The 24,000-nt window shown below is 37.8% G+C and overlaps 1 protein-coding gene and 1 pseudogene across 1 annotated transcript; one reads left to right on the top strand and one right to left on the bottom strand.

Moving 5' to 3' along the window:
* Nucleotides 1–4,937: 4,937 nt before the first annotated feature.
* Nucleotides 4,938–8,828, top strand: LOC118616990 (annotated as a pseudogene).
* A 13,223-nt stretch (nt 8,829–22,051) lies between these two features.
* LOC118617709 (olfactory receptor 5K1) lies at nt 22,052–23,088 on the bottom strand. Its single transcript, XM_036243686.1, has one exon. It carries the CDS (start codon nt 23,061–23,063, stop codon nt 22,083–22,085), a length of 981 nt encoding a protein of 326 aa, XP_036099579.1. The 5' UTR covers nt 23,064–23,088; the 3' UTR covers nt 22,052–22,082.
* Between the last annotated feature and the right edge of the window lie 912 nt (nt 23,089–24,000).

Here is a 24,000-nt window from a genome sequence, read left to right as displayed (position 1 = left end):
AACTCACTGTTAATTGTACCTTGTTTGCACTTTCTTAGATCCATGCTTCTTGTTACCCTGTCTTTATTACTGGAATACTGTTCTCCACACATTCAAATTCTGTCCAAACCACTTCACTGAAATTAGTTTCAAAGATCACAGCTACTTCTTTACCAAATAGAATAATTTAAAGCTCTTTTCAAATGTCTTATTCTTTTGAATTCCTTTTAGTTGCTGGGTAACCTTTTGTGGCTTTTGTCCCTTCCTACCTTCTATAACAATGATTAATATGCATTTCGTCTTCCCTGCTAGAATTTATTGCCTATTTAATCTTTATCTCCTAACATCTGCCACAGTTCCTTGCAAAGAATAGTCTCAGGCTCTGGCCGGTTTGGCTCAGCGGTTAGAGCATCGGCCTGCAATCCGGAGAGACCCGGGTTCGGTTCCCGCCAAGGGCATGTACCTCGGTTGCAGTTTGTCCCCGGCCCTGGTTGGTCGTGCGGGTGGCAGCCACACGATGTGCCCCTTTCACATTGATGTTTCTCTCTCTCTCTCTCTCTCTCCCCCTCTCTCTCCCTCCCACTCTATCTGTACAAAAAATGGAAAAATGTCCTCGGGTGAGGATAAAAAAAGAATAGTCTCAGGAAGTAAGAGAAGTTTCTGAATGGTAATCCTCGAAATTATTAGAAAGCCCCATTGTAAATCATATACTTGAAACCAGACTCTCTAGGAAAGAATTAGAATTGATTGACAGAAACTCAAGTTTAACACCGTGGAGGGAGAGCTCTCCAAGGGGTACACCCAGGTAGCTTTGAGATGCGTAGAGGTAGTTTTCCTTTCACCTGAGCGGGAAGAGGAATTGGGTGCAGTTTTTGTCAGTTGTGACGCCACATGTACAATTGAACTGAATCCCTTAGGTTTTTGTGATTTTTGCACATTTCATAATGAGTGCTTACACTAGAACATATTTAAATGTTTTTGTTGACTTGGTTAGAAGACAAATTCAGAAGTAAATACAGTAGAACACTAATGGAGAAGTTCTATGAAGTCAATGTCTCTATAAACTATGAAGTAAAATTTTACAAAGAAATCGGCATTATTAGATAAAGCTACAAGTTTAATAAATGGAGGGGAGCATGAGTACTTTAAAGATATGAAAATGAAGGTGACTCTTATTTAAAAGGCATATTCATCAATGTTGTGGCCAGAGAGAACCTAGAGACCACCAGAGCCAAATTAAAGCCAAATAGAGAGCAAAGCCACGGGCGACTGATCCAGAGTTCTCAGAGACCAGCCCCGACTTTAAGCTACATTTTTATTTTATAGGGGGCTTGTTACAAATTTCTGCAACTGGCATTTCTTGTTGGCCTCGGGGGAGAGCAAGCAAGTACAGAAGTGGAGGCAGTTGGCGATAAGCAGGAGGGAGCGGAGGTGGGAGGGAGCTGAGGCAGCAGGGACCTGCGTCAGCTCACCTGTGGTCAGGTTGTCCTGCTAGTCACTCTATTTTCTAAGTTGTAAAGAATAACAAATTCGCTTAGAGGACAAGTTCGCTTAGAGGAGCACCAGGCCAGCTGGTACTTCCTCAGTTTGCCTCTGGAAGCTCCACAGTTGGCCTTTTGTATTATTTAATCAGGGCGAGGTGATACGAGCAGGCCAGTACACTCAAGAAGTAAGTTTACATCAACAGGAAATTCTACTATCCATTTTCAATCAGGCCCTGTTCCCAAAGAACTGGCTCAATATTATGCAATTCTCTCTTGATTACTGAAATAGTGTTTATCTTGATTAATAGTAGATATTTAATAAACAATTTATTTCTTTTGAAGAAAATTAGATTCCTGATTCAATGAATAATTTTTATGATCTCCTACATTATTCTTGTTTTTTTTTTTATCCTCACCCGAGGACATTTTTCCATTTTTTGTACAGATAGAGTGGGAGGGAGAGAGAGGAAGAGAGAGAGAGAGAGAGAGAAACATCGATGTGAAAGGGACACATCGAGTGGTTGCCACCCGCATGACCAACCAGGGTCGGGGACAAACTGCAACCGAGGTACATGCCCTTAGCGGGAACCGAACCCGGGTCTCTCCGGACCGCAGGCCAACGCTCTAACCGCTGAGCCAAACTGGCCAGGGCTCCTACATTATTCTTTTTTTGGTACGTGCCCCCAGCGGAAACCGAACCCAGGACTCTCCAGTCCGCAGGCCAACGCTCCAACTGCTGAGCCAAACCGACCAGGGCCATTATTCTTGATAATTACTTATTTATCAATAATCTTTTAATTTTGTCCCATTAATCTTAGAATAATTTGCAAGCTCTTTAAGTGGCCTTACCCCCTTATCAGCAATTTCTGTACTTTAGACAGAAGACACGCTGGCCTTTGAGTTTCCAGGGTCATGCCTATGGCAGTTTAAGAACATGGCCCTATAATTCTTTGATCGTCCTCCCATTGAAAGGGGGGTTCTCTGTCCTGTTCCTTCGAATCTTTGTGATTGCTTTGACCATTAGAGTTTGGTTGAAGTGATACTATAAGGTCCCTCAAGGCTATATGTGGCTTCAGATTGGTTCTCGTAGAACACCTGGTTTTAGAATACTCACCTATGGGATGCTCTGTCTCATAGCCCAGCTGCCATGCTGTGAAACCTAGGCCACATGGAGAGGCCCTTTGTAGGAGCCACAGTCAAAATCCCAAACTAAGCTTCCATTTGACAGGCAAGATCCCCTATCAGCCATGGGCATCAGCCATCTCGGATGTCTAATAACTCTGACTCAGCCACTATCTACTAGAACCATACGAGACTCCAATCAAGAACCACCCAATCAACCTACAGATCTGTAAAAGGTGTTGTCTTATGCCACTACATTTTGGAGTCATTTATGATACAGTCACAGTCTCTAGAAAAATGCTGTTTTCTACCACAAGCTTTCTCCTCTTTTTCTGACCCACCCCTCACTTCTCTCCCCAATTTTTTCCTGGAGAATTTCTATTTATTTTTATAATCCAAGCTTAATATGTACTTCCTCAGCAAAGTTTTCCCTGATCATCTTTCTTGAGGTAGTTCTCCCTTTTATTTTCCCACCGCGCTCTGAAGTTCTTGAGTATGGTAAGCCATAAAGCCCAAGGTTCAGAGTGATTCTATTTATCCTCACTCCTTTTAAACTCCACGGGTCCTGTCTTCCCAAACCTTAATAAAATCTAAGGTAGGTTTAGGGGCCACTTAATAGTTAATGAAGTTTTCCTCTTTGAGAGCATGTAAAAAAGTTTAGTCCTGTCTGATAAACACTCTCCAGGACAGTTAGTGGAATATTAAAACTAAAACCAAAGTTAAAACTCCCTCCTCTCTTGGCTTAGGCTTGCCTCTGGCTGGGGGCCGGCCCTTGGGGAGGGGACTGGTCAGCGTCTTCTCTTTGTCCTCAGTCACTTTCTTCTACATGGACAGTTACTGTTTCTGATCCCTCCGTGGTCAGACTCTGGGAAGAGTAGATTAGGGAAACAATTTCATTTATGTGGCTGGTACAGCTGTCGTCTTACCATGAAGCTATAGAGGGCCCAGGCACAATTGCAGACTCTCTTTTAAAGGCCACTTTTGGGAGTTTCTCAGAGACCTCCTCTTTGCAGACCTTTAGATTGCAGTTCTTTTAACAAGTGGAATCAACGTCTCTCTTCAGCTGTCTGCTTTCCACTCCCCCTGAATCCCTGGGTTCCTGGCAGGCCCGTTCCTCTGTGTTGGGATCATAATACTCTCGGGTTGTTCAGGAGTTCTCTTTTATAGGGACCTTGGTTGGTTCATTCTATGGGACAGACATTTAGCCCCCAAGAAACAAAAACAGTTAAGGGATACCTGGACAGTGAGAATGTTGGTTTCTCCGAACTCACCCTGGGGTATCCCTGCTTCTCTGCTTCCGGACCATCTAGCAAGTTCTTTCATCTGTAGTCTTTTCAAGAGTGAGTCAGATTTTCTTCCATGGGCTTCTCAGACTCCAGGGTCATGTGTCAAGCTCTCTGAGTAAAGCCTCTCACCTGTTGTAGTAGAGTAAGGGGGAGGCAAACCCCCTCCTCACCACAGTGGGTGGCCCAGGGGAAAGCCCACAAGCCTTCAGTATATCTCTCCAGAGAATATCTGTCTCCTCACCCTCCAAACTCTGATTAATCCCCAAGCACCCCTTGAGGAGAATAATGAGCTAAAAGCTACAAGATCATGTTTAGATTACCTTCTGCAGATCCTGCACAGGAGTCTAGTTAAGCATTATTAAATTGTAGTGATTTTTGATAACATCTTCTTTCTCCACTGGGCTACTTGAAACCTCCGAGAGTGGAAATCTTGTCCGGCTTCACTCATAGCACACTGTGCTCTGCCAGTGCCCCGTATGTGATAGATGCTCAGTAAGTAGTGAATGGTGCATGATAAATACATTTAGATTATGTAAATGACTTTTCATCCTCTATGAGCTAATCTTTTAAGTCTGGTTACCCACAGTACTCACTTTTGAGACGTAAGTACATGCATATACATACAACTAATACATTTTGAGCTCATCATTCCATCGATGGTCAAAAGAAATAAAAACTATTATCTTGGTATATATTTTCTCAGGAGAAGAGTGATCTTTCTATCTCAAAAATTAGTATTTCCTTCTAAGCAGGGGTTACATATCTTAATATGAAATTAGTTAAATAGACAACAATTAAGAGAGTGGGGAGCATTGTGAAGGATGAGGTTCTGTTTAGTTTCCTATGTCAGTTATATCGCATGCACTACAAATATCCTGTACCATTTTTTTTCCTTTTTAATAGCCTGCATTAGATGAATTTCTAAGAAGCAGGGATTGTGCCTATGCAATTCTTTTTACTGTGTGTCACCCCATATCATTTCCCACACCAAGAGGAACTAGACTCAGTAAATGCTTTCCTGGGATGACAGGAAGAAAGATGACTCTCTGTGGGAGGGAGTTGAGGGATGGAGAGGACACAGTGGAGTGTTACAAAGGAGGACAGCCTTCAGGTGGATGAGAAAATAATGCCACAGATTTCATCTCTTTGGTGCCCAGAGCTTGCTCTGCAAGAGTTCTTGTCCTGAGAAATTTCAGTCTTAACACTGTTTCTTGTGGCAGTGTAAGACTAAGAGAGGGCTCACTTGATACATTCTCTGGAGGGTCACAACGCTAGTATAGTCAACAAAAAACCAAGCTGATAACTTGTTTCTGGGCCCTCCCCCCTCTCACTTTTAGTTCTGCTTCTTGTACAGCCCAGGGTCCTCAGATAGCCCATGACTTTCTGGGAGACTCATGTTTGGGGCCTTTGGTGTGGGTGAGGGCAATGGCTTCCTAGATTTGTGCCACAGTCCCCAGGGCTACTTCCTGCTGAATAGCTGGCAAACTAGCTATTGAATGGATTTGTGCCACTGAGTCACATCTTCCAGGTAAGCTATTTCCATTTTAACACCTGGACTTTCAAGACTGTGCTCTTGTTTTTTTCCTTCTTGCTCTTCTCCCTTCCTGTTTGCCTTTCTTTCTCAGTATAGTTCTTGAGCATCGCAGTTGGTGCCAGGCATTGCGCTAGGCGCTGGGAATGCCCGTTGGACCTCTGCCCTCATGGTAGTCACATAGAACATGGGCTGCCACTCAAAACACAGCCACACAAATCACTTTCTTTAATATGAAAGAGTAACACATTTCATTTTTTGAATCCATGAATAATACTCCTAGTCATCAGTCATGCTCTTACTTGCTCATTTGGCAAGAAAAATAAAATCAACATGTTTGTCTCAACATTCTAATGGCAGGATATGTCGTTGCTATAGAGATGAAGAAATATTTTGACCAGAATAGTTTGGAGCCCCTCAAATTACACTATTCTGTCTGCTCATAGAGCTAGTCCATATATAATTGTCTTCCCGGGATGAATAAATCAGTTTTGTGCTGTTGTCCCCAATTGTGGTAATCTCAAGTAATTCTTTGGTGTTCCAGATTTACTGCAAACGTGCTGAACCTCTCTCCCCCACCCAGCTGTGTAGAAGACATAGCAGTAAGCTTAGGAACCTGCACTCAGGTGTCCGAACCTGCCTATCAGGGTGGCTCAACCAAGGCGGTTCTTTTCTCATGTTCCCTCGGGTTTTATAATGACTAGTTCAACATAGGTAGGTGCACATCGCTGCATGATACCATGTTTGTAAAAAATTCCCAGAAGTTTTTTTTTCTCCTAATAGAAAGTTTTAGATTTTTATCAGTCAAGTTTGCTTTATTTCATACATGTTTTTTTATCCTTATCTTCTAAAGGGAGTATTAAAGGAAAAATATCTAAGTAATATCATGATATAATGACTAATTTCTTCAAAACTAACATATTCATTTGATAATACACTCCCATATTAGGAGTTGGCTTTTGTTCCTTTATGAAAGGCAATTGCTTTTTTTGTTAATACAGTAAACAGGACTAGCTAGTTTTGTTGCCTCTGTCTCTTGGGATTGAATTAATCCACCAAGAAACATAAAAATATAATACAAAGAGATGAAGTTAATTTAAACTGAATATAATAGTAACTTCATTAATAGAAGGATAATATGATATTTGTTTAAAATAAATATTAGCTATTATTCTACCATATTTCTATGAAGTTCATACCTAAACTTGTTGCCCAGTAAAACTGAAATAATTTTTTAAAAAAGATCTACAGTTCGCCCTGGTTGGTTTGGCTCAGTGGTTAGAGTGTGGGCCTGTGGTCCAGAGAGACCTGGGTTCAGTTCCCACTAAGGGCATGTACCTTGGTTGCAGTTTGTTCCTGGCCCTGGTTGGGTCGTGCGGGTGGCAGCCACTCGATGTGTCCCTTTCACGTCGATGTTTCTCTCTCTCTCTCTCTCTTCCTCTCTCTCACCTCCCGCTCTGTCTGAACAACAAAAAAAAATGTCCTCGGGTGAGGATACAAAAACAAAAAAACAAAAAACAAACCAAAACAAAAGATCTACAGTTCAATAGTCAACTGTCTACTGTATAAGATGATCCTTTTAAAAATTAAATGTATTTACTTCCTTCTGGGCTTTTTGGGTCATTTCTTTCCTTTTTAATATTTTCACTATAAAAAGTGAGCTGAGACAGTAAAACACTGTTCAAATCAGCATATGTTTTAGGTTATAATAGCAACTTGGTAAATTATTTTATTGCAAGTAAGTATTGAAATAATGAATGATGAGAGGCAGTATTTTGTAACATAAGGTTACATACACATTTAAATGCTCAGAGGGGCCAGGCAGGTGGCATAAGAAATACTAATTGTTGTTAGATCTTTCTACTTTTCAAGAGAAGTTAAAACTTGCTTTTATAAATAGTCTCCTGATTTTTAAATCTTGGAAATTAATTTTAATTAATTAAAAGTACTATGCTCAAAGAACTTATATGCATGTATGCATAACCAATGGACATAGACAACAATGCTGGGGGCGCAGGATGAGGAAGAGGGTATCTGGGGGGAAAAAGGAGAAACATCTATAACAAAAATAAATTAATAAAAGTGGAAAAAAAATACTATGCTATTTCACTCAGCCATGCTCAAGTCCTGGGATCAGTGTCCTTCAGCGCCAGGACCCCTAAGAGACAATGATGCACCGAAAGTGGAGAGGGATTCGAGGTGAAGGCCCAGGGCTTGCCCTGCTCTTGCTCGCAGACGAAGTGCAGTGTTTTGTTTCTGACCGCAAACTTCAAAATGGGGCTCAAGGTATTCGTTTCATCTGCACCAGAGAAGGCCAACTGAGTGGCGAGGATTTGTTGAATCAGAAGACCAAGTTAAATTGGCCTTGAAAAAAGACAGAGAAACTATGGGACACAGATATGTTGAAATAGTGAAGTCAAACAACGTTGAAATGGATTGGGTGTTGAAGCATACTGGTCCAAATAGTCCTGACATGGTCGACGATGGCTTTGTACGGCTTAGAGGACTCGTCTTCGGATGTAGCAAGAAGAAACTGTTCAGTTCTTCTCAGGGTTGGAAGTCATGCCAAAGAGGACAACACTGCCAGTGGACTTCCAGGGGAGGAGTATGGGGGAGGCCTTCGTGCAGTTTGCTTCAAACACAAGGAAAGAATAGGGCACAGGTATATCGAAATATTTAAGAGCAGTTGAGCTGAAGTTAGAACTCACTATGACCCACCTTGAAAGCTTATGGCCATGCAGTGGCCAGGTCCCTATGACAGACCTGGGGCTGGCAGAGGGTATACCAGCATTGGCAGGGGAGCTGGTTTGAAAGGATGAGGCGTGGTGCTTATGGTGGAGGTTATGGAGGCTATGATGATTATAATGGTTATAATGATGGCTATGGTTTTGAGTTAGGTAGATTTGGAAGAGAACCCAATTATTGTTTTTCAGGAAGGTCTGACCACAGATATGAAGATGGTGGCTCTGCTTTCCAGAGCACAATGGGACCTTGTGTACACATGTGGGGATTACCTTCCAGAGCTACTGAGAATAATATACATATGTTACTGCTCAACCCTGTAAGAATGCATATTGAAACTGGTCCTGATGACAGAGTAACTGCTGAAGCAGATGTCAAGTTTGCAACTCATGAAGATGCTGTAGCAGCTATGTTGAAAGACAAAGCAAATATGCAACACGGATATGTAGAACTCTTCTTGAATTCTACAGCAGGAGCAAGCGTGGTACCTATGGTAGCCAAATAACGGGAGACATGGGCTTGTCAAACCAGTCCGGTTATGGTGGCCCAACCAGCCAGCAGCTGAGTGGTGGCTATGGAGGCAGCTATTGCGGCCAGAGCAGCATGAGTGGATGTGACCAAGTTTTACAGGAAAACTCTAGTGATTTTCAATCAAACATTGCACAGGCATCCAAGGAGCAATAAATAGCAGCTACTCCAGCAGTGGAAGCCGTACATCTATGGGAGTGAACGGAATGGGAGGGATGTCTAGTATGTCCAGTATGAGTGGTGGATGGGGCATGCTATTGACCACCGACTCTTGGTCAACATTATTTTTAAGAAAGAAAAAAAAAACACCTTAAATTTAACAGTTTTGCAATACCAGCTTGTGATTTATGCTTACTCTAAATGGAAATCAGGATTTAATTAAAGACTTTTAAGGTTCATTTTTTTTTTAACACAAATATTTATCTAAGACATAACAAAGTTGAGTAAACTATAACTGTTAAACAATTTTTAGCTTTTCTCAAGTTAGTTCTATTGTAGGATGTACTTAAGCAGTAAGTATATTTAGGTTAAAGCATGCGAATTATGTTAAATGTTGCTTTTACACCACATTACATTAAAAATTGTTTGGAAGCATGTTGAAAGATATGCTTTTTTTTTTGTTGTTGTAAAACTCAATATAGGAGCTGTGTCTACAATTAAAAGTGAAATATTTGGCATGTTTGTTAATTCTAGTTTCATTTAATAACTTCTGAGGCATGTAAGTTTAAGCTTTTTTTTTTTTAAGTAAATGTGGAAAATGTGTGACGCAATACCAATACTTTAGGATTTTGGTCTTGGTGTTTGTATGAAATTCTGAGGCCTTGATTTAAATCCTTCATTGTATTGTGATTTCCTTTTATAGGTGTATTGCACTAAGTGAAACTTGTCTAATCTTTATTTTAAAAACTGCAAAGAAAGAAAGAAAGAAAGAAAGAAAGAAAGAAAGAAAGAAAGAAAGAAAGAGGAAAAAAGAAATACTATGCTGTTGTGCAGTGCGTGAGCTAAACTAAACACTTTGTAATCCCTGGATGATCCTTTGTGACTTCTCATGTGATAATCGAGAGTGTGGGTATTGTAGTTCACCTGGGGTTAAAATCACAAATACTATTGTGGGATATTTGAGAAAGTGACTCAACCATATGGGCTTCATTTTCTTACCTGACACATGGAGATAACATCTGTACATCTCTCATAGTATTTTGGTTTATTGTGGGGATGGGAGTTAGGAAACATCTGAGGATTCCAGAAACTGAAGAGCCAACCAAATTCACTTAGAGTTTGATGCTGTACTTTTGTTTCACAATATTTATTTAGGGGAAACAAATTTTGCAAAGAACAATTGAGTGAAGCAACCTTTAATAGTCTTCCTCCAAACCCGACCTTTGATGTCCCCTCACCCTTGCCCTATCATCCTTCTCAATTCTTCCCAGACCCTTTAAGTTGTGATGACTGACACAGTGTATCTCATTCCACATGACCTTCTTTGTTTTGTTGTTAATCCTCATTAGAGAATATTGTCCCATTGATATTTAGATAGAGATAGAGGGGAAGCGAGGTGGTAGTGGGGGGAGAGAAACATCGATGTGAGAGAGACATGGATTGGTTGCCTCCCACACGACCCTGACTGGGGCCAGGGATAGAACCTGCAACCCAGGTACGTGTCCTTGACTAGGAATCAAACCCACGACCCTTCAGTCCACAGGCTGTCACTCTAACCACGGAGCCAAATCGGCCAGGGTCCACATGCTTTTCTTACAGATGATGTTGACACCCTTCGCATTAAGTTGTCCATGTCCCCTCTCCTTGAATGTGAATAAAATGTGATGGCCTCAAAGATTTAGGAACAACGGAAGTGCTGTTATGTGACTTCTGAAACTGATCCTTCAAAATGCCATGCATTTCCGCCTTGTTCCCTTAGTGTGCTCATTCTTGGGACCTGTTAGCCATGTTGTAAGGAAAGCCAGGTGTATTTGCTTCCTTAGACTGCCATAGCAATGTGTCACAAAACGGTGGCTTTCACCCAGGACCTCCCTTAGTGCTTTGCAAACCTCATATTGTAAACCTCAAAAATAGGTCTGCCCAATCAAAGGACAGGTCTTGTACATCTGGAAAAAAATGACAATGAAAGAAAAAGCCTTTTGATTTTATTAAACTCGTGGACAAACAGGGAAACAGAAAAACAATGAACAGACTTTTTGTAGTCAGTGGTAGGTAAAAATTTGGAATTGCCATTTATTTGTTATTTTCCAGAGAAGGTGAGAAAAGTCACATGGAAGAGCTTGAACCAAAAAAATAACCTGAGCTTTTCAAATTCAGCATCATAATGAGTATAGCTGAAAAAAAAAAAAAAAAGAAAAGAAAAAGAAAAAATGCAGCAGAACCAGAAACCCAAGGGAGATCTTGAGGGAATATAAAGAGGCTGATCTTTGCTGATAAACCACAGAGTGCTTGGTTAGGCAGAGCTTAAATGAAAAGATCCATGTGTGGGCTACAGACGGTGTTTGATTTTTTAAAAATGTTTAATATACTTTATTTTTTTATTTTTAAAATTAAATTTATTGGGGTGACATTGGTTAGTAAAGTTATATAGGTTTCAAGTGTAAAATTCTATGATACATTATCTGTATATTGCATTGTGTGTATTTCATCTTTTCTTAGGATGGAGTAGTACTCTGTTGTATATATGTACCACATCTTCTTTATCCAATTCTCTATTGAAGTACACTTCAGTTTCCATGCATTGGCCACAATGAATAATGCTGCAATGAACACAGGGGTACATATACCTTTGCAAATCAATGTTTGCAAATTTTTGGGGTAGATATCCAGAACAGAAGATGCTGGGTCATATGGTAACTCTATTGTGAAATTTTTTGAGGAAACTCCATTCTGTTTTCTATAGTAGCTATACCAGTTTACATTCCCAACAAAAGTGAATGAGGGTCCATTTTCCCCCCACAACCTCTCTAACACTTGTTATTACTTGCCTTGTTGGTAATAACCATTCTAACGTGTGAGGTGGCATCTCATTGTATTTTTAAAAACAATTTTTGGTTCACAGCAAAATTGTGCAGAAGGTACAGAGGTTTCTCATTTACCCCCTGTCCCAACATATACATTGCCTCCCCATTATCAACATCCCTTACCAGAGTGGTACATTTGTTACATTTGTTGACACATTATTATTACCCAAAGTTCATAGTTTACATTAGAGTTTCATCTTGGTGAGGTACATTCTATGGTTTGGGACAAGCTTATAATGACATGTATCTACCACTATAGTATTATACATGAGTATTTTCACTGCCCTGAAAATCTTCTGTGTTCCTCTTATTCATTAATCTCTTTCCCCAAACCCCTGAAAATCACTGATTGGTTTTACTGTCTCCATTGCTTTTTTTTTTTTGGCCTTTTCCAGAATGTCTTAGAGTTGAAATCATATGGTATGTAGCCTTTTCAGATTCTTTCACTTATTAATATGCATGAAAGTGTTCTCCATGTCTTTTCATGGCTTGATAGCTCATTTTTTTGCACTGAATAATATTCCATTGTCTAGACATAGCACTGTTTACTTATCCATTTATGTACCAAAGGACATCTTGGTTGCTTTCAAGTTTTGGCAATTATGCATAATGCTGTTGTAAATGTGTGCAGGTTTTGTGTGGACATTTTTTCCACTCCTTTGGCTAAGTACCAAGGAGTGTGATTATTGGATGGTATGGTAAGGGCATGTTTAGTTTTGAAAGAAACCAAACTGTCTTCCAAAGTAGCTGTACCATTTTGTATTCCCACCAGCAGTTTAGAGTTCCTGTTATTTCATATCCTTGCCAGCATTTGGTGGTGTCAATATTCCAGATTTTGGTCATTCTAATAGGTTTATAGTTGTATTTTGTTTTAATTTGCATTTTTCTTATGACATAAGATGTGGAGTATTTTTTTCTATGCTTATTTGCCATTTGTATACCTTCTTTGGTGAGGTGTCTTTTAAGGTCTTTGGCCTATTTTATAATTGGGTTCTTTGTTTTTATTGTTAACTTTTAAGGGTCCTTTGTATATTTTAGATGACAGTTCTTTATTAGATGTGTCATTTGCAAATATTTTTTCATAGTCTGTGGCTTGTCTTTTCACTGTCTTGACAGTTTATTTCACAAGCAGAAATTTTTAGGGTTAATGAGGTCCAACTTATCATTTTTTTCTTTTATGAGTCATGCTTTTTGGTGTTGTATCTAAAACGCCATTGCCAATCCCCCAATCACCTAGATTTTCTCCTGCTATTATTTAGGAGTTTTATAATATTGCTTTTCCGCTTTAGGTTTATAATTCATTTGAGTTAGTTTTTGTAAGGGGTGTGAGTATTGTTAGACTCTTTTTTTTTTTTTTTTTTGCTGTCTATGCCCAGTTGTTCTAACACCATATGTTGAAAAGACTCTCTTGGCTCCTTACATTGCCTTTGTTTCTTGATCAAAGATCTTATGATTATATTTATGTGGGTCTATTTCTAGGTTCTCTGTTCTGTTCTATTGATCTATTTGTGTATTATTTTTGCTAATACCACACTGTCTTGATTACTGTAGCTTTATAGTAAATCTAGAAGTCCTATAACTTTGTTCTTCTCTTTAAATATTGTGTTGACTATTCTGGGCCTTTTGCTTCTCCATATAAACTTTAAAATTAGTTTGTCAATGTCCACAAAATAACTTGCCTGGATTTTTATTGGGATTGCAATGAATCTATAAGTCAAGTTGGGATATCTTGACAATATTGAGCCTTCCTGTCCATAAACATGGGATATCTTTCCATTGATTTAGTTCTTTGATTTCTTTCATCAGAGTTCAATTGTTTTTCTCATGTGGATCTTATACATATTTATACTGAGCTTTATAGTTAAGTATTTCATTTTTATGGATGCCAGTGGAAATGGTATTGTGTTTTTTAATTTCAAATTCCATTTGTTTATTGCTGGTATATAAGGAAGCAATACTTTTAAATATACCTTTGCTTTACCTTGTATTAACCTTGTACCCTGCAACTTTGCTATAGTTACTTATTAGTTTCAAGAATTTTTTGTTGATTCTTTCAAATTTTCTACATAGATAATCATGTCATTTGTAAACAAAGATAGTTTTCTTACTTTCTTCTCAATCTGTATCCCCTTTTTTTCTTGTTTTATTGCATTAGCTACTACTCTCAGTACAATATTAAAAACTTGTAGTGCTTTGCCTTGCTTTGTTCCTGATCTTAGTGAGAAAGCTTTAAAATTTTCACCATTAAATATAATGGTAGCTATAGATTTATTATAGATATTCTTCATTTAGTTAAGAAAGTTTTTCTCACTGTCATTATTTGCAGATGACATAATACTATATGTAGAAAATCCCAAAGACTCCCTCAAAAATTTACTAGACATAATAAATAAATGAATTTGGAAAAGTAGCAGGATACAAAATTAACGTCAAAAAATTGATGGCATTCTTATACACCAAGGATGAACTCACAGAAAGAGAAACTAAGAAAACAATCCCATTTGCGTTTGTGGCAAAAAATTAAGATACCTAGGAATAAACTTAACCAAAGAAATAAAAGACCTATTGACAGAAAACCACAGGTCATTGAAAAAAGAAATAGAGGAAGATATAAAAAAGTGGAAGCACATATCCTGTTCATGGATTGGGAGAATTAACATCATTAAAATGTTCATATTACCCAAAGAAATCTATAGATTCAATGCAATCCCCATCAAAATACCAATGGCATACTTCACAGAATTAGAACAAGTACTTCAAAAGTTCATATGGAACCAAAAAAGACCTCGAATAGCCACAGCAATCTTGAAAAGGAAGAACAAAGTTGGAGGGATCACATTACCAGATTTCAGGTTATACTACAAAGCCATCATAATCAAAACAGCCTGGTACTGGCATAAGAACAGGCATATAGACCAGTGGAACAAAACTGAGAACCCAGAAATGGACCCAAGGCAATATGCTCACTTAATATTTGACAAAGGTGGCAAGAGCATACAGTGGAGTAAGGACAGCCTCTTTAATAAATGGTGCTGGGAAAATTGGACAGCTACATGCAGAAAAATGAAACTAGACCATCAACTTACACTCTACACAAGAATAAACTCAAAATGGATAAAAGACATAAATATGACTCATGAATCCATGAAAATTTTAGAAGAAACTGTAGGCAACAAAATTTCAGACATCATACACAGCAGAATTTTCACTGATACATAACCTAGGGCAATAGAAAAAAAGGAAAAAATGAACACATGGGACTACATCAAACTCAAAAGCTTCTGCACAGCGAAAGATACAATCATCAAAACGGAAAGGCTACCCACTGTATGGGAGACCATAATTGCCAATGATACATCAGATAAGGGGTTAATTTCCAATATATATTGAGTGCTCATACAACTCCACAAAAGGAAGACAAAGAACCCAATTAAAAAATGGGCAGAGGAAATAAATAGACACCTCTCTAAACAGGACATACAAATGGCTAAGAGACATATGAAGAAATGCTCATCATCACTAATCATCAGAGAGATACAAATTAAAACAACAATGAGGTATCACCTCATACCTGTCAGAATGGCCACCATCAACAAATGATCCAACAACAAGTGTTGGTGAGGGTGTGGAGAAAAGGGGACTCTAATACACTGCTGGTGGGAATGCAGACTGGTGCAGCCACTATGGAAAACAATATGGTGTTACCTCAAAAAATTAAAAATTGGCCCTGGCTGGTTTGGCTCAGTGGTTAGAGCGTCGGCCTGCGGTCCGGAGAGACCCGGGTTCGGTTCCCGCTAAGGGCATGTACCTCGGTTGCAGTTTGTCCCCGGCCCTGGTCGGTCATGCGGGTGGCAGCCACTCGATGTGTCCCTTTCATATCGATGTTTCTCTCTCTCTCTCTCTCTCTCTCTCTCTCTCTTTTCCTCTCTCTCCCTCCCACTCTACCTGAACAAAAAATAGAAAAATGTCCTCAGGTGAGGATTAAAAAAAAAAAAGTTAAAAATTGAACTTCCATTTGACCCAGTGATCCCACTTCTAAGAATATACCCTAAGAAGCCTGAAACACCAATCACAAAGAATATATGTACCCCCATGTTTGTAGCAGCACTATTTACAATAGCTAAGATCTGGAAACAGCCCAAGTGTCCATCAGTAGACGAATGGATAAAAAAGCAGTGGTACATATACACAATGGAGTACTACGCAGCTGTAAGAAAGAAAGATCTCTTGTTCTTTGAGACTACATGGAGGGACCTGGAGAGTATCATCCTGAGTGAGGCCAGCCAAACAGAGAAGGACAAGTATCATATGATCTCACTTATTTGTGGAATATAATGAACATAACAGTCTGAGGAATGGGGTAGTCCCAGAGATGTGGAGATGGGGTACAGACTGACAATCCCCACAAGAGGGGATGGTGGGGGAGAGATAAACCACAGAACTTACATGCATGTGTGCATGAACAGTGGACATGGACAACAAACTGGGGACTGGGCGGGGAGGGACGGGAAGGGGGGAATTAGTGGAGGGAAAAGGAGAAACATCTGTAACAAAAATTAATTAATTAAAAAGAAAAAAAAAGAAAGTTTTTCTTTATTCTTACTGTACTGAGACTTTTTATTATGAGTGTGTGTTGAATTTTGTTATATGCTTTTTTTTTTATCCTCACCCGAGGATATTTTTCCATTTTTTGTACAGATAGAGTGGGAGGGAGAGAGAGGAAGGGAGAGAGAGAGAGAAACATCGATGTGAAGGGACACATCGAGTGGCTGCCACCCGCAAGACCAACCAGGGCCGGGGACAAACTGCAACCGAAGTACGTGCCCTTAGCGGGAACCGAACCTGGGTCTCTCCGGACCGCAGGCCGACGCTCTAACCGCTGAGCCAAACTGGCCAGAGCTTGTTATATGCTTTTTATGCATATATTGAGTTGATCATGTGATTTTTCTTTTTTAGACTATTGATGTGATAGATTACATTAATTGATTTTTTTGAATGTTGAGCCAGCCTTGTTCACCTAGGGTTAATTTCACTTGATCATGGTGTATAAGCTATGTATAAATTGATAGATTCAATTATCTTATATTTTGTTGATTTTTTAAATATTTATCTTCATGAGAAATATTAGTCTTGCTGTTTTTGTCTGGTTTTAGTATTAGAGTGATGTTGGCCTCATAGAGAGAGTTAGGAAGTATTCCCAATGCGTCTATCCTCTGAAATGGATTCTAGAGAATTGGTATAATTATATCCTTAAATGTTGGAAGAATTCATTAGTTGAATCTATCTGGGCCTGTGCTTTCTTATTTTGGTAGGTTATTAATTATTAATTCAATTTATTTAATCGCTATAAGGTAATTCAGTGTCTATTTTATTTTATTTTATGTTAATGTTTTAAAGATAGCTCCGTTTAAAAATTTTTTTTTATAAATTACTGTTTACGTTCAATATGATTTTGTATTAGCTTCAGCTATACAGCATGGTGGTTAGATAGCATATATACTTTATAGAGTGTTCTCCCAGTATTTCAAGTACCCACCTTGTACTATGCATAGTTATTACAACATTATTGATTACATTTCCTATGCTGTACATTTTTTATTATTTATTTATTTATTTATTTATTTACTTGTTTATTTTTTTTAAATACTCACTCAAGGATATTCTTCCATTGATTTTCAGATAGAGTAGGAGGGAGGGAGGGAGAGAGAGAGGAAAGCATTGATGTGAGAGACACATCAATAGGTTGCCTCCTGCACGACCCCAACCAGGGCTGGGGATCGAAGCACAACTGAGGTATGTGCCCTTGACTACTCTGTGGTCCACGGGCTGATGCTCTAACTGCTGAGCTAAACCAGGCAGGGCTGCTGTACTTTTTTTTTTTTTTTTAATTATATTTATTATTGAAGGTATTACTGATGTCCCTCCTTTTTTCCTTCATTGACCTCCTCCTTCTGGCTCCCACCCCACCTGCCTTCACTGCACTCTGTCTGTGTCGATTGCTTGTGCATATGTGCATATAAGTCCTTTGGTTTAGCTCTTTCCGCCCCATCTCCCCCCTTCCCCCTGAGGTGTGTCAGGCTGTGTCTTTATTTTTGTGTGAGTTTGGAAGATTGTGTCTTTCAAGGAATTTGTACATTTTATCTATGTTATCAAATTGATTAGCATACATAGAGTTGTTCCTTTTAATATCCATGAGATGTGTTTGATTTTTAAGAGTTTGAATAGTTAACATGTAATACTTCCTTAAGAAATATTTTTAAACATATTGTCTTTTTATAATAGAGTCATAAAGAAAATTATTACATATGTTTTTGTAAATTATTTTTAAAATTTATTTTTATGGAGTTTTGAAAGTGTTTATTCATTAACTATAAGATCAATAGAGCATTAGTAAATTGGTAATGATACCAGCACAATGTAAATATTGTAGCAAAATATAACCTCTCCTATTTGTGACTTATGAGCTATAGAAGATGAATCTTAGTTACAACTAGTATCTATTAAGTATATACACAAGATTTAAAAAAACATGTTTTTATTGATTTTTTAAAATCCTCACCTGAGAATATTTTTCCATTTATTTTTTAATGGGCAGGGGGAGAGGGAGGGGGGGTAGAAACATCAATGTGAAAGAGACACAGGGCCTGGGACTAAACCGCAACCGAGGTATGTGCCCTTGACGGAATCAAACCTGAGACTCTTTGGTCCGTGGGCTGACACTCTAATCACTGAGCCAAACTGGACAGGGCTATTTTAATTGATTTTTTAGAGAGAAAAGAAGGGAGAGAGAGAGAGAGAGAAACGTTGATGTGTGAGAGAAACATCAGTCAGCTGTCTCCTGCACACCCCTGCGAGGATCGAGCCTGCAACCCAGGCATGTGCCCTGACCGGGAATTGAACTGGGACCTCTCTGTCCATGGGATGATGCTGAGTCCACTGAGCCACACTGGCTGGGCTACACATAAAATGTTTTTGAATAAATATAGTTACCATGCTATATTGTATATTTATATTGTTTTATATTACACCATACTTCCTATCCTGCCTCTAATGCCTGATACTGGTTTATAGCCATATTAATAAATATTTTTTCAAGGAATGAATGAACCCAATTCACTAACAAGCTTACCCTCTTTGAAAGATAAATAAAAAAATCATGTGTTTAGTTTAAAATTTTGTTTTAATAAACAAAGTAATAAAAATTTCAAATTGATGTAAATAATTTATGATATTAGTTTTAAATTTCTTAAAGACAAACAAGACTCAAATACATCCAACGTAAGGAAGTCTTTTACTTTCTCCAATGTAAGATCAATTATCTACTAAAACACAAGTTTTTTCCTCCCCTGTATACAGTTCAAGTATAGTCCCATCTTGACATTTAAAATATTAGCTAAGAGTTATGATATTAAACTGAAGAATTAAAGTTTTAATATTTATTGTAATTTCTAGATTTCAATGGGCTATAGACATTGCATCCTGCTTCTCTGATATTTCATTAGTATCATTTATTCACAAATATTTAAAACCACGTGGTGAGATTGGCTCGTTGATAAAGCAGACCTGTATCAGCAAGCAAAGCCAACTTCAAGAACAATTTTTCTGGGCTGGAAATGGGTAGAAAATGAGGACTAATATGACCCTAAAGGAGAATGACCCCTAGAGGGGACATAAATGGCATGCATAGAATAAATACTCTTCAGTCTACCGAACTCTTGATACTCAGATAGTTGGCAATTCATTCTGGTAAGAGAAAATAGCATATGACATTTTAATTATTGGGATTTTACTTGAATCCAAACAATTAAAATTTAAAGAGAAGGTATTGGCAACATTAAAAACATCTGCATATTAGCTCAAATGTTAATATTTGTATGGAGAATAAGGTATCATTTTGGTATTAATTGATGAACCAACACCGAGATTCTTGTTATCATAGTATCAGTTTGCAGGTCCTTGAACTGACAATGCTTTCTTAGGGAAGTAAGAATTTTCATAACATACAAATATTTCTGAATAAACTAACCACTTATAGAATTAACTTCCTCTTAATCATTCCTCCCTGCTTAGCACCACTATCTTCCATCTATTGTGCCAACATCTTACTGACTCAGTGGTTTTCTGATATAGAAAATATTATTCCAGTTGTTCATGAAATTATCTTGAAAAAGACACAATAGACTTTACTAAATTGATGAATGTGATGTTCAAGAACTGCTCGAAGGAAATGTAAAGTCCTATTGATAGAGTTCAAACAATTAAAAAGTGAATAATAGCCCTGGCTGGTTTGGCTCAGCGGTTAGAGTGTTGGCCCAGGGTCCGAAGGGTTGTGGGTTCTATTCTTGGTCAAGGGAATGTACTTGGGTTGCAGGTTCAATCCCTGGTCCCAGTCGGGGTCATGCAGGAGGCAAGCAATTGATGTATCTCTCTCACATCTCTCTCTCCCTCCCTTTCATTCTATCTAAAAATAAATGGAAAAATATTCTTGAATGAGGATTAACAACAACAACAAAAAGTGAATAATAAAACAAGAAGAATAAAAACAAATTCAATAGATAATAATTGTAAAATAAGAATTAAGAAAGACCATAGGAAAATTGATAAAGACTTTGGATATTTTACAGAATTACCCCATTACTATTATTCTTTGAAATTCAAAAGTTAAGTAAAGGTTACATCTAGTTAGTATACTTTATTCTTCTGTAAAATGATACCAAAGGAAACACTTGACTCTTGATTCATTTTTTTTGCTTTATAAAAGTAGTATACAATTGTGATTATAACTAAAATTTGTCTAAATATAAAATAAATATTTATTTTCATAATTTTTGTTTTTATTTTTCCAAACAACATTCTAAACAAATCTCTTTTTTAATGAAACATTGGCCAATTTTTATTTACTTATTTATTTATTTTATTTATTCATTTTTTTTTATATCCTCACCTGAGGATATTTTTCCATTGATTTTCAGATAGAGTGGGAGGGACAGAGAGAGAGAGAGAGAGAGAAACATCAATGTGAGAGAGACACATCAACTGGTTGCCTCCGGCACGACCCCAACCAGGGCCAGGGATGGAATCACAACTGAGGTACGTGCCCTTGACCAGAATGAAACCTGCAACTCTTTGGTCCATGAGCCAACACTCTAACCACTGAGCCAAACAGGCCAGGGCTGGTCAATGTTTTAACAGGGTTCATTTTATAACATTTTGGTTCCTATAATCAGTAACATCTAAATGAAGCCTGTGTGTAATCTATTCTGCCCAGTGATCATTCCTGCCATTTCAGACAACAGCTTGTGCAGTTCAGGCTTATTGTTTTAAGAGAAGGAGACCAGAGCACAATGTGAATCTCACATTTTCTCCCCATAAACATACCTTTAAAAATCCAGACAGTGAGAATAGATTAAGAGAAAGCCTTATTTCTGAGAATTGTTCCAGGATCAAAATTTATTCCATAAAAGCAGATTTACTTGGGAAGCATTTACAATGATGTAAGAGCTAGGTATCACCCTAGAAATAAGGATTTATTGAATTGGGGGGTAGGAGTCAGAGGGGAATAATTGGTACTTGCTGAGATGGGACTTTATGACATAAATTCCCAGGGGGTATCCTGGGAATGAGATGGGGAGACAATCAAGTGCTCACAGAAGTTTGGATATCTATGGGAAAAAAGGGCCTTCTGGAGAGGCCCATGAAAACTTAAAAAATTTTGCGTTGTACCAGTACTGTGTGTCATCAGAGGTCAAAAATGGTGTATTTTAACTTGGAAATATAATATTTACTTTTATTTGACACCTTTATTTCTGCTCTACCTCTTTCCTAAGTGCAGTACTATCTCCCCAAACCCTATGAAAACAGCTTCCTCAAAATTCACTTTCTTCAACTTTGTCGCTCATAGTTGTGATTTCCTTTGGTTGAAGGTTCACATGCTGTTTTTATAGCCTTTTGCTTGACTGGAGCGTTCATGCTCCAGGATATTAAAGTGGGATGGCTACAAATGTTAATAAAATTCTTCTTTATATTTGTATCGCCAGTTTTGTTGTTTTTCTTTTAGTCTGACAAATTTTAAATTTTTCATCTTTTTCCAGTTTTATGGTTTTCTTTGGATGCTGATATGATAATCCCCGATGCTGACACATTCCATGAGCTTGGCAACATACTAAGTTGTTTCTTGAATGAATTTAGTTTGGTTCTCATTTTTTGTTATTTTTGAGTTTAGATTTAACACAGTTACTCCTTAGTGTTATTTTTTCCTTTATGTATTGCTGCTTAAATTAATTTTGCTATGATATTTTAAAATATTTTATATACAATTTGTGCATTCTCTGTGTAATACTAGTTAAAGTTTTTTTTCTTCATCAAAATCATTAAGCTATAGTAGATTTCATTGTTCTTCAAACTTTCTTATGATATTTTTCTTCAGTATTTTTCTCAAGACACTTATTATTTTCTTATTTCTCAGGCTATAAATGAAAGGATTTAGTAAGGGCACTACTATTGTAAACAAAATAGCAGCTGGTATATCTTTATCTCCTTCTTCAAGCAAATTTGGTCTAATGTACATGAAAAAAAGAGATCCATAGAATAATGAGACAGACAAAAAATGGGAAGCACAGGTAGAAAAGGCTTTAACCCTTCCCTCTTTGGATTTCATTTTCAAAACAGTAAAAAGAATGTAGAGATAAGATATTAAGACACTACCTATGGTGAAGACTTGAATTGAGCCTGAAAAGACAAACAATACCAGTTCATTGACATAAGGGTCAACACAGGAGAGTCTGTATAAAGGAAGAATATCACAATAAAAGTGGTTGATATGATTAGATCCACAGAACACTAATCTGAATAGAAGCCCTATATGAATCATGGAATGCATATTTCCGGCCACGTAGGCCCCTGTCGTCATCTGAATGCAGAGTTTCTGTGACATCATGGTGTGGTACTGCAGTGGGCTGCATATGGCCACATAGCGATCGTAGGCCATTGCTGCCAGGAGAAAGCAGTCTGCAGTTTCAACAGTGCAAAGAAAATAAAATTGTGCCATACAGTCATAGAGGGAAACCATTCTGTTCTCAGAAAAGAAGGTGCCTAACATCTTAGGAATAATGGCACAGGAGCAACAGGAATCCACAAGCGCAAGGTTGCCCAGAAAGATGTACATTGGTGTGTGAAGACTGTGCTCTTTTGAAATTAATATCATCAGGCCAAGATTCCCCACCATGGTGATCAGATAGGTGGCAAAGAACACCACAAAGAGAAGGGTCTTCAGCTCTGGATGATCTGTAAATCCTGTGAGGATAAACTCATTTTTTATGGTATGGTTTTCTTCAGCCATTCCTGACTTCTCTGTTGAGAAAAAAATCATGGAGAAATGAAGTACTAATTTATAATATGCCTAGTTCAGCCATTTATTGCTTTCTAGCCCAGAAAGACAAGGAGCATCATCCATAATGCTTTCCCATGTCTCATGAATTTTGGTGCATGAGCAGTCCTGAGGAAATATCAATTTTCTGAAGCTATTATCTTTTTAGCTACTTATTTCACATTTTTTCCCCAGAATTTTTCAAGATAAACATCAGATTAGATGCACGTAGATGACTTTTGAGGTCTTGCTAGAAATATTTTTCTATTTGGGTTCTTTTATATGGTTTAGGTAAAGCTGATTCACAATTTAAGTGTTAGCAATTGGTATCCATGTTCCCAATTTTAATGACTGTGTACATCCTGATTAACAATGTTGTCTAAAAGACTGTTTTTATATACCCATGTTAATAGTAGCATTATTCACAGCAGCCAACTGAAATGTCCACTGGATGAATGGTTGGAGAAAATGTGGTATATATATACAAAGGAATATTATTTAGCCATCAAAAGGAATGAAATTCTGATGCGTGTTAAAAGATAGATGAACTTTGGTGACATTATGCTAAGTGAAATAAACTAGACACAATGGATAAATATTGTATGATTTCACTTACATGAATTAAAGTAGTCAAATTCATGGAGACAGAAAGTAAAATGGTGGTTGTTAAAAAGGGAGGGAATGGGGAGTTATTGTTTAATGAGTATGGAGTTTCAGTTTGGGAAGTTGAAAAACTAGAGATGGATAGTGATTATGGTTGCACAATATAAATGTACTTAATGCCCCTGGACTATATACTTAAATATAGTCAAAATGGTAAATTGTGTGTTACATGTATTTTACCACAAGAAAAAAAATTTTTAAAAAAAAGATTACTTTCATTTGCATATTCTTAGCAATTTACTGTCTCCAATGCTAGTTAAGTACATATTTAAAAATA

This window comes from Molossus molossus, unplaced genomic scaffold (assembly GCF_014108415.1).
Source record: "Molossus molossus isolate mMolMol1 unplaced genomic scaffold, mMolMol1.p scaffold_m16_p_5, whole genome shotgun sequence".
Classification (NCBI taxonomy): domain Eukaryota; kingdom Metazoa; phylum Chordata; class Mammalia; order Chiroptera; family Molossidae; genus Molossus; species Molossus molossus.
This window is presented reverse-complemented; position numbering and strand designations above follow the sequence as displayed.